The sequence below is a fragment of the Cucurbita pepo genome, chromosome LG05 (assembly GCF_002806865.2).
Source record: "Cucurbita pepo subsp. pepo cultivar mu-cu-16 chromosome LG05, ASM280686v2, whole genome shotgun sequence".
Classification (NCBI taxonomy): domain Eukaryota; kingdom Viridiplantae; phylum Streptophyta; class Magnoliopsida; order Cucurbitales; family Cucurbitaceae; genus Cucurbita; species Cucurbita pepo.
The window spans coordinates 3,294,476-3,311,625 of NC_036642.1; the positions used below are offsets into that span (position 1 = coordinate 3,294,476).

Consider the following 17,150-nt stretch of genomic DNA (forward strand, 5'->3'; position numbering starts at 1 on the left):
AAATTTTATATTTATAAAAAACTTTTAAAATATATATATATATATATGTGTGTTTAAATTAATTTATAAATCGTAATTTAACGTTAAAAAATAAATAAATAAATTTCTTTTAAATGTTTTACTTTTCATTATAAATAAAAATTTAAAATAAATGATTAAAAAAAATTCGAATTTGATTCATTATTTAATAAAATTCAAAAAATGATTTTGTGATTTTACTATCCGAATTTTGCCTTTATTTTATATATTTAATTTTTTCAACACAATTTAAAAAAGTAAATGATTTCAAATAAAATTATAGTAAAGATTAACAATTTATTATTTATTGTGGAAATTTTCAAAACCAGCCACCATTATTACACGATTCACAGCCGAGATTCTCCGGCTCCACCAGCCATGTTCTGATCCAGCCTCTTAGCCAACAGGAAAAGCAACACAGCCGCCAAAACAGGCAAAATAAACTTCCCCAACAAGCCAGGAGCCACCTCCTTCAGCCGCCCAGCTCGACTGGTAATCTTGTCACCATTACAACTACTTCCTTCTCTTTCTGTATTGCTTTTGGCTTCCGCTTTTCCATTGGCGGCTGGGCTGCTCTTCTTCTCTGGTTCCTCAGCTTGTTGCTGGCCATTTTGCTGCTGCTGCGGCGGTGGCGGTGGGTTGGGAGCTGCCGTGCGTGGCGGCTCCGACACGTCCTGTGGCTGCAATGGCTGACGGACATGAAGGATGCCGTCCTTGTACTTGGCTGTAATATTAGAGGTGGTGCAGTTTGATGGGATTTCAAACTCCTTGTGGAAACGCTGCAATGTTTTGTTCCGGTAAGGCCGCTCGCCCGAGATCCTCAGCTTTCTTGTGGAGGATACCTGAACCCGAATTTGCTCTCTGCGAAAACCTGTAGTGCAGAATAAAAGAAGCTATCAAGCTAGTAGATATTGTCTGTTTTGGTTTACAAAACTCAGTTTATATCTTGAAAATGCTATATGAGATCCCATATTGATTGGAGAAATGAACGAAACATTATTGTTTATAAGGGTGTGGAAACTTGAGGGACTATATGTAACAGGCCAAAGCATATAATATCACCCTCAGTCTCACGGTTTTAAAACGCCTCTACACCCTTATAAAGATTCCACATTGGTTGGAAAGGGGAATGATGTATTATTTATAAAGGCGTGGAAAATTTCTCTCAAACAGACACGTTTTAAAACCGTGAGGCTGACGGCGATACATAACGAACCAAAGCGGACAATATCGCCTAAAACGCATTTGCTAGAGAGAGGTTTCCACACCCTTGTATAGAATGTTTCGTTCTCCTCTCCAAATGATGTGAGATCTCACCATTCACGAGCTACATTGTCAAACCCTAAAAATTAAGAACCAAATAGCTATCAAATCGAGCCTTGGTTTCTTTATACGAGATGACCCATTATCATTAAAGAAATAGACAAATCGATGTAAGATCTCACATCGATTGGAGAGGGGAATAAAACATTCTTTTATAAGCGTGTGGAAACCTCTCCCTAGTAGACACATTTTAAAACTATGAGGCTGACGGCAATACGTAATGGGCAAAATGGACAATATAGCCATCATCAACCCCACAGTTTTAAAACGCGTCTGTTACGGAGAAGTTTCCACACTCTTGTAAAGAACATTTCGTTTCCTTCTCTAACCAATACGAGATCTCGCAGTTCACGAGCTACATTCCCAAACCCTAAATTAAGAACCAAATAGCTATCAAACCGAGCCATAATTTCTCCATACGAGACAACCCGTTATCGTTAAAGAAAAGGACAAACCAGGAACGTGTAGGGAGAGAATGCTGCAGCCATCTTCTTCAGAAGCTTCAACCAGAGGTTCAAAATCTTCATAAGTGGGCTGGTTTTTGGGAGCCATTTGGTTTCAAATTGGATCAATACGTTAGCTGAATGGAAGTGGAAGAAAGGGTTAGGGTTTAGTTTAGGCTTTATAGAGAGAGGAGGACGCAACGAGAGGTTGCTTATGAGCATCAAAAAGGGCTTCAACATATTTCTTGGTGTGGGGGAAGCTCAAGGTTCTTTAGCTTCCTTGGTGTATATGCCTTGTTTTCTAATCTCAAGTAACATTCAATGGAATATAATAACCTAAGATGGGCATCTTTTTGTTTATTAATTCGCCATTAAGCTTTGAATCTTCCTTAAATTGTATATTTATAATTACAAAGATTCCGTATGATTCAAATGGTTCTCGAGTCAAATCGAGCTTAGCTGGGTAATACCCGACGTGTTTTTAACTACGAGATCATATGTTTAAAATGAAGGCACGAACCTTTGGTTAACAGATCTAATGTCTTGTTTGACATATATGTACGCCTCAATTTACGGTTATTTTTTTAGATTTGTGTCTAATACGATTGTGCCCCAAGTAAGTCATCGAGGACGATAACTAAGTTAAGTGGGGGAGAATGTCACAACCATACTATGAAAAGAGTAGGTTGTGACCCTCACGTCATGACAAGCAAAGCGGCGTCCCTCAAGAGACGCCCATTCAGCCACATACGGGCCAATATAGAAGAGTGTCATGATGCGATTGAGGAGGACGATACATCATCCAACACACCACTATACAAAGTGAGCATTGAAAACAAGTTGAGACACAAGCAAGGCTTCTCGATTTGTACGTGTCATCCTTGGGCAAAGGCTATGCTAATCTTCTTTGTCTCGATCCAAATTTATCTGATGTCCCCACTTATAATTTGCATAATATTTTTTTTATTAAACGGTCAGATGTTTGATTATTTTTACCTTAATTATTGTTGAACTAAAAATAATGTCTGGGTTGACATATAGGTACGACAAAATTTTAATTTTTTTAGTTTTGAAACATGTAGGAATAAAGATTTGAGTCAAACCGAGCTTAGCTCGGTGATAATTGACATGTATATTCGATTAATGTATAGGTTGACGTATAATTACGATTCAATTTAGGTTTTTTTAGTTTATAAATATTTAAGAATGGACATTAAAATCGAGCTTAGTTTAGTGGCAATTGACATATATTTTTTACCCGATTTTAATCTATACAAGCGTTCTAGTCATAAATACCTATTTTCAATTTACGTTAGATGGACGTCTATAATTATTTATATGGGTATTTTGTCCAATTTTCGTATCATATGAAATGTATTTTGTTTTCTTTAATTTTTTAATTTTGTTTTTTTAAATATTATTTAAAATGTAAAAAAATTATTTTTCAATAATAAGACAATATTAGTTTCTGTGATAAATTAACTGGGTATCGAAATGTCTAATTTACCCATATTAAATTAACTCAACATATTCTTTAAGCCGCGAATAAAAGCGGCGGAGGCAAAGGGTATGTTAGTCATTTGAGGTGTCAAAACTCAAAATTACTAAAAGGAGGTTATTTTTATATTAATAAAGTAAAAAGGGCTATTTGTGAAAATAACTCGAAAAATTTGGAGGGAGGGGAGGGAGGTCGCGCTTCACCCTCGAATCCAAACAGCTTGCAGTGGTTTGCTAATTTCTGCCATGGATTCTACTCAGTAGCTTCCCTTTGTTACCATGAAGCAGTTCTGAAATGATCGAATTAATGGCGGTATTTTAGCATTGAAGTAGAAACTATGGCGGTCGACACCAATTTGAATTTCCAATCTATGCTTGAGAGTTTGAAGGTGGAAGATCCATGGCTTCCTCCTAGAACTTGGGAAACCATCCCTTCACAAACCCAACAATCTCAGCTCCCTTCTCGTAGTAGTAATGGCGTCTCTTCCTCTTCAGTCTCCGTAAGTTCTCTAGTTCCTGTTCTTTACATTTATTCCTCGTTTTTTAGAATTACAATCTTCTAGTTCTTCTCACTTTTATCGATTTTACTTGTTGTATTCTTAAGGTTCCGCATTGTCATTCTGTTGGTACATCTGCATATTGTAGCATTCGAGGATCAAATTGCTTAAGCGTTGATCTTTGAAGAATAAGATATCCTTGGTTCTAAAACAATTGAAACGACGGTTTTTTTGTTTCAGGAGGCAAGCTTGGTTAGATTGGCGATGAACGCACTGCAAGGGTTGGAGTCAGCACTTATCAGCGTGGAAAAGTTATCTGCTGCCTTTTGTTCTGATCCTTCCGACAGGACATTCCATCAAATTCCATCTCTATGGAATCGCATTTCGAGTACGCACGCTTTGGGAAAGATACTCAGGTCGATTGGCTGCGTTGGGTTTTTAGTTTTCCTTCTTCATAAATTCGTTGACCACTTTACTGAATTGGGTATGGATGAAGCGTTTAATCATAAGAGTTATCAACGTAAGGTCGAAAAATGCAAAAGTAACGATGGCAGTGATGTGAGAGGGAAAGAATGCTCCCGAAAGAGTCTTGTTAATCAGGCATTTGCAGTTGCACTGAGAAAGATTTTGGAAGGCTATACGTGTGCATTAGATTCGTTGCATGCCTCAGTAGGTTTGAGAAGAACGCCAAAAGAGTTCGATGCGTCTTTTCACGGATCATCAGTGGAAGGATGTCTTATGAGCGCGGTGCATTCTGACATAACATTATTAGAGGTGTACCTTCATACAAGAGAATTGAGAATTCAGATTGAAGTACTTGGAAACATATGTAACTTGCAAAATGTAGCTAATGGCTTCTCATCGTTACCATTTCAAGACCTGATTGATAAGGCGACCTCTGAATTTTGTAATTTTTATTGGGGAGGAGACTTGCTAACATATTTGTACACACAACTCCAGGTGCGGTAAACTGAAATATCTTCCTTGTCTGACTTGTAATGTGTTTTTCTCATTGAGTCCTAATAATTTGTTGTGCATGAATATTTCCTCTGGTACTAATTAAGTTACTTCAAGGTTAAGAATAATCTTTATATCAGGAGATAACTGAAAAGGGATTAAGAAAGAAAAGGTTATCCTGGCTTCTTGATTGTCTTATCCTGTCAGCTACTGGCGGCCCTCGGGAAGAACCATTTTGTTTTGGACGGGAGTGGTGAAAAATGATCAGATAGTTGGAAATTGCTTCATCGGTTTGCTGGAGGAAGACTCTCAATGATCATATGGATGCTTAGACCTCCATGTTTAGATGGTTGGGAGCCCATTCCCGGGGGCTCAGGTGCTGGGGATTTTCAAGAGAAAATGAATCCTTTAACAAAATGTGTAGTGTGAAGAGAACGACTGGGGTTACAGTTGGGGGAGGTTGTCTGTGTAGTCTAAAATTGATAAGAGCCTTCCAAGATGAGTTTTTTTCACTTGGTTGGTGGCTTCTGATAAGATTAATATGAATGACTGTAATGAAGGGAATTGCTTGTCTTCTTGCATACTACTGTATTGTTTGTGTTTGCAGAATTTTGGTTGGTGGTCGTTATGAGTTATTGCCACATTGTCCTTTCGTATGCTTTGGTTTAAGCAAGTTTTCTTTTAGTTTTGGCAACCTTGGGTTTCTTGATTTGTTATTTAGGCAATGTAGATGAATCTTTTATTGGTATCTGACTTTAATGAAATGGTGAAGGTGCTTCAATTTGTGCCTCAAATATTTGGAAGAACTGGGTTTCAGTGTTTCTCCATCTCTTGGGAATCCATTTGCACAAGTTAAGATATTTTTGGGACATTGGCACTCGTTTCTGTTGATACCAACTTGGGGGCATGCATAAAATTTGTGGTCACTTAAGCTTCTTCATATGCATATTCATGTCTATGCTTAATTGGTATATGCATTTGCATGCGATTGGATTTCTTACCTTATCCCTTATAATTTTGTTCTATGAACCTTCGTTGCCTCATATTAAAGAACTAATTTGTTTATATTGTGTCATGTCTTCTTATGGCTCCTGTAATGAACATAACAACTTTCGCTATCCTTCTTAGGTTGCTGATCCTGCTCATTGCGCTGTACTCAAGTTTCTGTTCCTCCGCTCATGTGAACCATATTGTGCCTTTATTAGATCATGGATATACAAAGCTGAAGTTGTTGACCCTTATGCAGAGTTTGTTGTTGAATATGATGACATTAAAACTTCTAATCTCAATACTGCTGGAATCTCCAGTTTTCCACTAGCATGTACAAGGGTAGTTTTATTATTTGTTATTCTTTGTTAATTGGAAGCAGTTAGCAGTTTTGTTTCCTCATCTATTGTGGTTTCCTTTATTTGAGTTTGATGTTCATTGTTCTGGATCATTCCCTGTAGGAGAGAGAAGGAGTCCCTGTTCCTTGTTTTATGAAGGAATTATTGCTTCCACTTCTCAGAGCTGGTCAGCAGCTTCAAGTACTAGTGAAATTACTTGAATTTGGTACTTCTGTTGCCACTGCAGAATGTACTTACGATGATTTTCTTCCTTGTTGGACTGGCTTTTCTAGTAATCATGTGTACTATGAATCTGTAATCTCTTTCAGCAAAGAAAATGTTGAGGCCAGGGTTTCTGCAAGGGACGTTTACTATGAAAGGATGCAGAAAAAACTTGATAATCTTCTGACAAAAATAGAGTTCAGATATGAGCAGGTAATCTGAATGCTGTAATATGCATCTTGGAGGATTAGTGAGTGGTGGGCAACAAGCATCATGATGTAAGGAGTGGTCTCCTGATTCCCCAGTTAATAAAAAAATTGTATAAATTACTCAATTTTGAGTTGAGGAAAGCATGGTTTTTGTTGGATCAGTTGGGAGCCGCTAGGTAGTTCATGGTATAACTTAAGGGTTGTGTATTTATTTTCCTCATTTTCATGCCTTATTACCCTGAAAATTATTCATAAATCTCTTAACACGGTAGATTGTGGAACACGAGGTTAAACAAGCTTCAAAATATCTAACCTACATCAATTTCTTCGTTATACTTTCTACCAACATATCATATGTTTTGCTGCCCTACAATTTGTTCTGATTGTGTTTTTATATCAGTCTTGTGAATATCTTTCTTTAACAGATGGTTCCAGGTGATGCAGTATCTCTGATCTTTCCTCATGTTGGAGGAGGAATAAGTGCACCTTTGTCAGTTAAATCAGGAAATAGCCTATTTGTTCCAGAAGTGGACAAGAGCTCAAAAATGTAATATCATATACTGTTGGTTCCTTCTAAGAGTGCGTGTGTCCATTGGATGATATAGACGTACACAAGTCCTTGCAAGTTGCATGTAGATTCTTTTCTGTTTTCTGTTTTTATTATTAATTTTTTTTGATGTAGTGCATAGTGCCAAACTTTCATTGAGAATAAAATGAAAATGAAAGAATACAAGAGGGATACAAAAAACAAACTTCTAACAAAAGGAGCTAAACCAGAACAAAAAATAGGCTCCAATCAAGCAAAATGATATCTAAAGGGTGCATCTAGATGCTTTTGCTCTGACGTGCATGCATATTGAGCTTTTTGGTTCTAATTTTAGGGCTCCGTGGAGGCTGTCGCTTAATCATTTTTGTTCAGTGTTTCTCATTTTATTAATCTTTCAAGCTGTTGACTAATTTTTCCTCATTTTTAATTTATCAACTTTTTCTTATTTATCTGGTTCAGGTTAAAAGACAACACAGATCATGATGACTCTATTAGTTCATCAGATGCAGCTGATGTTGCAGTGGACATGTATAATTCACCCATGGAGTTGTATGATTCCTCCGGATGTAAATCTTCAAGTAGCTGTGAAGATGAAATTGAGTTTGATCAAAAGATTGATCCTCACAATAACATGGGCGTGCTAAAGGAAAATCATTTTTCTTCTTTAAGCTTCTCCAAGAATGATTTGAATATTAATTCTTTAAGGAAGGCTTCTGATTGTGAAGGACCATTTCATGTAGGAAGTGTTTTGGATGGGACTTCTACGAAGATAGATGATGTAAATTTTGTTGTGCAATCGCAAAACAATGCCTTAAATTCAAGTGATACATCTTTGTTCTTTGACTTGGCTAATTGGTCGTGGAATTCTGATGTCACCTGCACTGGTTATTCAGAAGATATGCATTCCTTGGATTTTGATTTAAGGAAAACCAGAAGAAACTCTAGAGTCCATATTGGAGAATTATCTCTTTCTAGGAAGAGGATTGGTGATTCCAGTGGTGCAGTGGATGCCTCATTGAACAATCGATTTGATAATATTCCACGTGCTTCTAATTTGTTTTTTGCACAACCACAGAATCTTGATTACTCTAGCAAGTTTTTCAGTTTGAATCCAATGATAACAAGAAATGTTTTCCTTCCTATGATGAGCAAGCCTGATCAGAGACATGGTAGTGCCTTGGGTCAATCTTTTCCTTTCTTTGATTTTTCTGTTGTAGAGGATCCATGTAAGGTATGCCCAGAAAAGATACTGCCTAGTTCTGGAGCTGAATCATTATGTGGTGGGAACTCTCAAGCTCTTGCTTCCAATAGTAAAAATAGTGATTCTAGTGAACAAGGATGTGGAGAAGATATTTTTGTGGACAATTCTATATCTTACAATGACAAAGAAGATATTTCAACTAATGTTTCTGGTGGAAGGAGCTGGGAAACTATACTTTGTACAGCAAGCAAGAGAACTGTTGATAATAATGCTGAAGAGCAGAAGCTATCTTGTTCAGGATTGTTCGAGTTGCCACTTGATTACGTTATTCACAAATGCTTAGTGCAAGAAATAATCCTTCAGTATCCTTATGCAAATATGTTGGATGTCTATTTGGTTATATCTGGTACTTTATTGCATCTTATTACACCTCATCTATGTAACTTGTGTTTTACTTTTGTTGAGAATGCATTTGCAGTTTCTCCTAATATTTTGCCGGTTTTTTCTTATAAGCTGGAAAATCAGACATTAATATGGCTGTAGTTTCATTGCACGTTGCTTGTATCCTAATATTTTGTCTATATGGTTAGTGTATGCTACTGATTGTCCTACTGTTTGCTTCAAGAAAAATTTCCTTTTCCATTTACTCGTTGTTGTTTATTTCTTAAGGTCTATGTGAGTTGCAAAGCTTCTCTTAAACAATCCTTGATTTCTTCTGTGCTTGGCATCTGTTGTGCTAGATGCTTATTTCAAAGTCCAAAAGATTACACGTTAGTGCTTCATGTGGATAACCTTTTCTTGAGCCCTTCTTTCCTGCTCTTTGTTTTGTTCTTTCTTTTTGAATAGGTATAAGAGATGACATTGTGATGTCATATAATTTGTCTCACTTTTCTTCTTGTACTATGATTAAGCTAACTGCCCAAGGGTAGGTTAGTTGTCTATTGGCGTCTATCGAATGGTAACTGCCTTACTCCCCTGCCCTAGTGTAAAAAGAGATTCTTTATTTTTTAGCATTATTCATAAATAAATCCTACCTTGCCAACCTGAGCATAGCTCAACCAATCAAAACATTACATCGTTGATTAAAAGGTCAAATGTTTGAATTTTCACCCTCATGTGTTGAACTCAAAAAAAGAAAAACGAGAAATCCTTTCACACTTCAAGTTCACTTTCCAGCATCTTTATTGGGTCTCCTGGTCGAAAGACTCAAAAGTTTTCTAGTTTTGATTTTACAAGATCATCTTGTATTTTGTAATTTTGGCCTTTAATGGGCTTATAGTTCTTCACTTTGTAGGTCCTTTACATAAGTAATATCTCATTAACATTTTTTTTCGTTTCTCATAAGAGACAATTAAACAATATCGTTAGCTGGCTCTTTGTACAACTTAAGGTCAGATGTTTCTCCCACTCGAATATACTTTTCCATCTTGAGCTTATTTAAGAAAAACCAATGATTGTCCAAGATCTTCATCCTTTAAGGTCAATTAGTGCTTGCTTCTTTCTACATGTTCTGATTGTGAGTGTTTTTACCTTGTTGTCTCACCATTGAGATGGATTTCTGAAAGGATCCATCCGAGAATGTTTGTCATAAAGGGTAATAGTTATTCCTATACCTTTGCAAAAAGATATACATATGTCAGCAAGTTAACTATAAAGTTACTAGATGAAGGATTTGATTTGCAAGAGCATCTTCTAGCATTGCGGCGGTACCACTTTATGGAACTAGCAGACTGGGCAGATTCATTTATCACATCTTTGTGGAATCATGTAATATATACGTGCCAAATTTTTTGAGTTTGTTATCTTTTCTGAACTGAAAGTGCTGATCAAATTCTTTTTTGATTTTTGCTGCCACTCCTTGAAAGCACAGAAGTGGCGTGTCATAGAGGCAGATAGTAAGCTTCCAGATATTCAAGGTTATCTTGAATTGTCTGTTCAAAAGTCATCGTGTGAACATGACCGCAACAAGGATAGATTATTTGTCTACATCAAAGAAGAGTGCACTCTGCCTCTTTCCAAAGGAACCATCGGTGTATTATTTACTCATTCAAATTATTTCTTCCTTTTATTTCCGTTTCATAGTCCTCAAATTTAGTTAAATTCAATATTGGGACTTGATGGTTAAACTAATATTTGAATTATTTTTTATAATTTTCCCCTAATGGCTTCTTCTTCTAAATGGCAGGGATTGATTCATTTGAGTTTCTAGGTTTGGGATATCATGTAGAGTGGCCTATCAATATCATTTTGACGCCTGCTGCATTGAAAATATATGCCGATATTTTCAGCTTTCATGTTAAAGTGAAGCTTGCTGTTTTTTCTCTGACCAAAGTTTGGTCCTCATTGAAGGTCATGATATATCCTTTAATTCGATACGTTAAGGGGTTAGCTGACAAACAAATATGCGTCAGAACCAGAAAAGATTTTGGTTGCAACGTAGGAGATATTAAACAACAAGCATTAAACTTTTTGACCTTAATGCATACAGAGGGGGCAATTCTGGATGAGTGTAGAACAGATAAGGGGGTGAATGGCAATACTCGAAATTTCATTTTGAACATGTTATGACTTTTATGAAAAAATTTGTTTATACTTTTAAATGCCCTTTTCAATTTAACTAAATCAAATTATTCTTCCTTAAGCTATTTTTCCCTCAACCTTTTAAATCGATATCTTAGGTGCATGCTCTTGTTCCTTCTTGTCTTACTGTGAGCCCTTCTTTTTTATTAGTAGATTGACTCGAACAAAGTTATATGAATGATTTTTCCCCCTTTCTAGAACTCTTAGATGGAGAGAGCTGATGGTTTAACATTTCAACTGAAAGTCCAGTATTCAGCTTTTAATTCCATCAGCAGTGATGGAGATAAGAGGACGTTCCATTAGGGAATAATATTAGTCCAGCTGGCATGAATAGTCAGTTGAAGTTGAAAAGTGTCTTAAACATCTTTGAAGTATGAATGGAACTTATGCAATTTGCTTCAAACTTTGATTTACAGGACATGGGTATCTTGATCAGTCAGAATCGCCATTCCAAACCTATTAATCAGGAAATCCAGCATTTCAATGTTTTGGTGAAGACTAGGTAGTCCTGATTTATTGCCTCAAATTTCTCTTTTCTTGTGTTGCTCATAATGTTGGCATTCTTTCACTCCTTCCAGAAACTAAATTTTTATTTTTATTTTTGTGGTTTCATATGTAGCTCTGACTATTTTTCACTTCTATGATCAGGCATGAAGTCAGCCATTTTGTATGTGTATTACAGCATTATGTGGAGTCTCAATTATCACATCTATCTTGGTGTAGATTTCTTCAATCTCTTCAACTTAAGGTATGAGTGGACGTTTTATCCCATGTATCAATGTCAGATATTATGTTGAGTATGGCACTTTTTCTTGCTCTTCAGGATTTGTAATTGACTTGTTCGATGTACTTTATTTTCTTTGAAGGACATATCTATATTTTTGTGAACGATCAAAAGGGTGTCCCTCCCTTTTCATTTATTTCCAAGACTTCACGTGTTCTTTATCCATCTTCAGTCCAAATTTGTTAATCTCTTGTGTTTATTCTTTACTTTAAGATAATTGAACATATATATATATATACATAGAGAGAGAGAGAGAGTTAGAATATGAGGAGATGTTTGGAGTCTCTTGGGTGCTTGTTTAGGCGTCATTCTGAAAAATAACTCTTCGCTTTTGTTTTTGAAACCATGTCTAAATTTATGGTTTGGTGGTTTATATAGATATCCGATCTATGATTTGAGGAGTGGTTGTCCTAGTAAATAGTAAATTTAGAAAATACGTGCAAACAATGAAATATTGTTTCTAATTGACCATTTTTTGCTCCCAAATTTTTAATTATTCTGTAAAACAAATTGCTACATCTAAAAACTGTTTGAAACTGTTTTTAAATATAAGTTCTAAACTGGTCTTAGCTACCTGAATTACGAATGCGATTTTAATCGTCATTGTAATGGTTTATTACTTCAAACTGCCAAATTTCAACAATTACATTGATGCATGATACTTTCTGTCGAATGGCTTTGAGGTATTCCTCGACGTCAATTTAATTTTCTTCATCTTAATTTCTCCATGTATTTAGACATCTTATATCTTGACTGTCCAATGCATCCCATACTAGAGTCTAGATATTGTTGCTTTTGATATAGAAAAATCTCGAGCACTTTTGACCAAGCAGCCTCCATCTCAACAATTAATACGGGAGAGATCTTTTGAAGTTGTTATCAGTGTTTTTATTTATCATTCATGACCAAAGAGTGGAGACTGATTATTTTCCTTGTTTGATGCATTCAAACACACTGGTTTTTTCTGTCTGATTATGCTTCTGTTTTATGTAGGCAAAAGATATGATGGATCTCGAGTCAATGCATATGGCTTATTTAACTGATGCATTTCACACGTAAGATTCTATTTCAAAGTTTGAAATGTCTTGGGGAACTAGAAGATTATTTTTGAATGCTTGACTCTGTACTTTTGGTAAGAAATAACTGTATATTTTTTTTTCCAAAAGAAGAAACATGTTTGGTTGGAAAAATGTAGGGATTTGAAAGAGGGGAGGATAAGAGTTGAAATCCAAGTTCTAGACAACAAAGGTTACAAAATATTTCCCCAGTTGTACAAAATCAAATTAAGTCTAGATTTGTAGAAAGAAAAAAGAAATTGTTTGTTGAACCCTGAAAAGTTGGGATGAAAGGGAAACCATGCACCACTTCGAAAAAAAATTCTTCTATCAATGATCTTGAACACCCTATGTTATATTTCAACAAAACCTACACTAGAGTACCGTCGATAATGTTTAGCCACATCACTTTTGCCATTCCTTCATTGCCATTGAAACAGTTCCCATCGAATAAATAATAAGATTTGATCGAATAAATAATAAGAACTGTCTCAGCCCCTTCCCTCTAGACTTTTCTTTTTTTGCCTTTCAATTGTTTCTCACCAAATAAATAAATAACTGCTACTTGAAATATAAGAGGATCAAATAAGATCCTTTTGGAAAACTCAAAGGACTAGAAAATTAATTGGTCCAAAATAACAGTATAGACGGGCTTGTTGGACATGTATCCTAGGTGTTTCTGACTTGTTCAAGTGATTTAGAGGTGTGTTCGACATTCAACTTGACTCTCAAACCTTTGAGCAACGTATATGCTTCCTAGGTTGCCTTTACTAAATGAAGTGATTTAAAAAAAATATTCATTCATTTTTCAAGCATAGAATTTCCTCAAATTAGTTGTAGAACTGAGTTCCTAACATTTCTTATGTATAACCTTACAGATGTTTCTTATCTGAAGAAACACTATCTGTGGCTGGTATCATTAATCAAATCTTGCAATGTGCACTGGATCTCCGATGTTGTTTTACTGGTGACATGTGGAATACTCAAGTTGATAATGCAGCTTCTTCGAGGAGACTTTCTGAGATCAACAAGTCTCAGGTAAGCTGCGTGCTTGATTTTCCTTATTAAAAAGTAGAAATTCCTTACGATCATAGAAGTGTTAGGAGTTTTATTTTTTTTACCTTGGAAGGGACATTTGAACTCATACTTTAGTTCTAGGCGAATGTCCAAAATATCGTAGCATGCTCATAGACAAAGCAGTATAGTCTCAGATGGCAAGCCATTTATTAAAATATCTATCAAGAGAAGAAACCTTCCCCTTGCATCGCATGTTATTTGGAATCCATTTCCTTCGTACTCATGAATGGGGAACTTGTCCTCCAGTGCGGGGTACTTGATGTTCTCCTTGTGTTCAGCATGACATGATACCTGTTTTGGACTGTCTTGTTCATTACATTTATTTTATAATTTAGGAATGCTAAAGCCTAAATGTCTTATAAAAACTATCCCTTTAGGGATATCCAATAAATGTCTTACAAAAACTGCTTTGCCAGACATGCTTTAGTTGATAGAAATTGACATATACAATGTTATCTAGTGTCTGTTCGGAGGTTGAAAATATATAATACCTTTTCTAGTTATTTTATTCTTTAAAAAAAGAACAAAGAAAAAAAAAAAAAAAAAAAAAAACTGATAAGGAGGCTAAATTTTGCGTCAACATACAGGTACTTGCCGTAAAGAAGAGATTTGACAAAAACATGAAAGAATTGCACCTGCTTTATCTGAAGTCACCTAAGCTCGGAGACTATGGGTTATCTCGATTATGGGAATATTTCAATTACAACGATCATTACTCTGATACTGGTAATGAAATGAATTACTATGCCTTCTCGGTCTAATGATTGATTTCAAACCATAAGAGAGATAAGGAGAATCGTCCTAATGTTTGTGAAATTGAATTAGTTAGGTCGAGTTGGGGTAGCTTCTATGATGCTTGAATGCTTGTAATTCGAACCATGTTGCATTCAAGGTTTCTTAGTGAAGATGCTATGTTAGCCCCTTTACAGAGGACAGTTCTTGTAATTAGAGTAGTAATGTTATTGCTATGGTAGTTCTTATTGATGAGTGAAGTGTGCAGAAGATGGATGGCTTACCCTTAGTTTGTGTTATAGAAAATTTGTCTCTCCTGTCATCTTGTGCTCTCTGAAAACAAAACTGATGTGTACTACTTCAGACAGTCTCACTGAATTTCTTTGGTGGGGTAGTTTGGTGCGGGTCGGTTTCTTAGCCCGAGCTGGAACCGAACCATAAAGAAGTTTTGTAGCAAACCAAGCTGCCTTAGGGATCTAAGAAACACACCAGATTCCAAAATTTTCCTCCAGAGATATTCTAAGAAACTGCCACGAATGCGTTAATCAATTAGGATAGGTGCTACATTCAGATCTTTACAGGAGATATACATAGACGGTAGAGAGGTCCCATCTAATGTTTAGATATCACAGGAAGATTGAACTTGAGCGATAGTAATGATATATCAAAGATGTTTGCTAACATCTGGCTGCATTGCATCAATATGATCTAATAATCCATTGGATATACATTTAGAAATGCACCGACCTGAGCGATTTCGATCACCTATGACCATTGCTTTGGGGAACTTATAGAACTAGTAAATGCATAATTCATTGGATAACTTTATCAAGTTAGATCCTCGTGACGAGCTGAAACTCAATTAAGCTTGTTCATCACTGTCAAACGTCAAAATATAGCATGAAATTGTCTTAGAGTTATTGGGCAAGCTTCAAGTCTCTTGCCCATTTCTCGTCCAAGAGTAGCAGCAGCAGCACCAAGCCTCGCCCGAGCTTAATTCAACGAGATTGCAACAAGTTCAAGTCTCAATATACATTCTTTTTTGGTGTAAAGTTGATGAATGGAACTTCCAATCTCAAGTAATAGGTGTTGTTTATGTTGGGCTGAGAAATCATCTCTTTTTTTTTTTTGTTCAATGATATTATTAACGGAAAGGTTACTTTCTATCGCTTTCGGTTTGATTTGATTGTCAAAATTTAACAAATAACAATTATTTTTTTAAGGGTTAAATTATACTATTGATATTGACTTCACTAAAATCGATACACGTGGCATTTGATTCTATAAGTTATATAATATATATACCCACTATTATTAATATTATTATTATTATCATCAATTCTTTTAAATTAAATTACTGTTTTCTTGTTTTTTAAAAACAACAATATTACTGATCTAACCCATATAAAATATTAATCATCTGGTCAACTCAAACATAAATTAATTAATTTAGACACAATTTTTTATTTATTATGTTTTTGTTTGTTTGATTTTTTTTTTTAATCTTTTAAAGAGTTAAAAAAAAAAAGTTACATTGTTACGCATTTTGAGTTTTTTTTTTTAAATTTAATTAATTATCGTTACAGATTTTAAGTTTGATCTAGCTTAATAAAATATTCTTATTTTAAAATTTTTTAAGACGAATTAGAATTCATTTTTATATATTTCGCCTAAAATAATTTAGAGAAGTTAATACGTACTGAAAAATAGTAGTAAAAAAACATCTATTAAATAAAAATTATTTTGAAGCTTAAACATAAAAAATATTATTTATAAATAAATATAGAGCAAAATTTCTCAAGAGAAAAATTGATTTTTTTTTGTTTGAAAGGTTTAAAGATATTAATAAAAATTAAAATCTTTTGGACATTTAAAAGATATTTATAAAGTCTTTTTAAAATAAAAGATAATAGATATTATTGAATGGCCACCTCACACTAGGGAAACTAAAAAAAGTAACCGTGGCAATGACGTGGATGATGACGTCAGAAAGAGCCCTACCCTCAGCCAATAACCGCTATTCACCGTTAATGGCAGATGGCTAAAGAGTGACAAGCAGTGGACATGCCAGAGACACTCAGCGACGTTCACGCCATCCCATTCTATGATTGATTCTATGAACTCTGCAATTTCAATTTTCAACTCAAGATTTGTTCATCCGTTTCTTTTCGTAACCGGTTCATTCATTCCCTCTGCCGTCTCTCGCTCTTCCTCGATAAAGGAGGTTCGGGGAAAAGTTAAATTATTATTACTTTTTTTCAAGTTGTCTTTGTTGGCATCAAAATGAAGATCCACCGGGTGGGAAATGAACGCGTGTTAATTAAGCTCATGACCAGAAATTTGTTGCACCCAGTTTCCATGTTCGGACAAATCTGTCTCATTCACCGAAGGGAAGAAGATTTATTATCCCTTATCGCCGCCGCTACAGTTTCATCTACCCGACAATGGAGAATAAACCAGAGAAAGCAGCATCTCCGCTGGTTTTTGCTGTTAATCAGCAGAGATTTGAGCTCTCTACCGTTGATCCTTCTACTACTTTGCTTCACTTTCTGCGCCACCATACTCCTTTCAAGAGTGCCAAGCTTGGCTGTGGTGAAGGTAATTACTTCATCTTCCTCAAATCCATGACTTGGGTTTGCTTACTTTTCATGGAAATATGGATTTTCTCTCGTTTTTTTTTTGT

The 17,150-nt window shown here is 35.4% G+C and overlaps 3 protein-coding genes and 1 non-coding gene across 7 annotated transcripts in view; 2 read left to right on the forward strand and 2 right to left on the reverse strand.

The window, feature by feature from the left end:
- Positions 1 to 294: 294 nt before the first annotated feature.
- On the reverse strand, positions 295 to 1,918 carry LOC111795792. Its single transcript, XM_023678376.1, has 2 exons — positions 1,797 to 1,918; positions 295 to 889 (listed from the first exon to the last, which is right to left on the reverse strand). The coding sequence occupies exons 1-2, from the start codon at positions 1,891 to 1,893 to the stop codon at positions 366 to 368; spliced, it is 621 nt and encodes a 206-aa protein (XP_023534144.1). The 5' UTR covers positions 1,894 to 1,918; the 3' UTR covers positions 295 to 365.
- Positions 1,919 to 2,627: 709 nt separating this feature from the next.
- Positions 2,628 to 2,731, reverse strand: LOC111796271. The gene has a single exon (XR_002815318.1). It is a non-coding gene; the product is annotated as a U6 spliceosomal RNA (small nuclear RNA).
- A 723-nt stretch (positions 2,732 to 3,454) lies between these two features.
- LOC111795389 lies at positions 3,455 to 14,766 on the forward strand. Of its 2 annotated transcripts, XM_023677787.1 has the most exons (14): positions 3,455 to 3,781; positions 4,019 to 4,738; positions 5,864 to 6,064; positions 6,184 to 6,495; positions 6,917 to 7,038; positions 7,498 to 8,601; positions 9,865 to 10,006; positions 10,110 to 10,269; positions 10,425 to 10,588; positions 11,236 to 11,321; positions 11,468 to 11,567; positions 12,597 to 12,658; positions 13,537 to 13,696; positions 14,323 to 14,766. In XM_023677787.1, the coding sequence occupies exons 1-14, from the start codon at positions 3,620 to 3,622 to the stop codon at positions 14,494 to 14,496; spliced, it is 3,669 nt and encodes a 1,222-aa protein (XP_023533555.1). In that variant the 5' UTR covers positions 3,455 to 3,619; the 3' UTR covers positions 14,497 to 14,766. The 2 variants fall into 2 exon arrangements, with proteins under 2 accessions (XP_023533555.1, XP_023533556.1); XM_023677788.1 differs by lacking the exons at positions 11,236 to 11,321; positions 11,468 to 11,567; positions 12,597 to 12,658; positions 13,537 to 13,696; positions 14,323 to 14,766 and having other exon boundaries at positions 10,110 to 10,271; positions 10,425 to 10,580.
- Positions 14,767 to 16,525: 1,759 nt separating this feature from the next.
- The window catches only part of LOC111795359 (indole-3-acetaldehyde oxidase-like), a 33,891-nt gene continuing 33,266 nt past the window's right edge, over positions 16,526 to 17,150 (forward strand). For all 3 annotated transcript variants that reach the window (XM_023677733.1, XM_023677731.1, XM_023677732.1), the window contains exon 1: positions 16,526 to 17,065. In XM_023677733.1, coding sequence (XP_023533501.1) covers positions 16,912 to 17,065 — 154 coding nt within the window. In that variant the 5' untranslated portion in view covers positions 16,526 to 16,911. The remainder of the gene's footprint in view (positions 17,066 to 17,150) is intronic.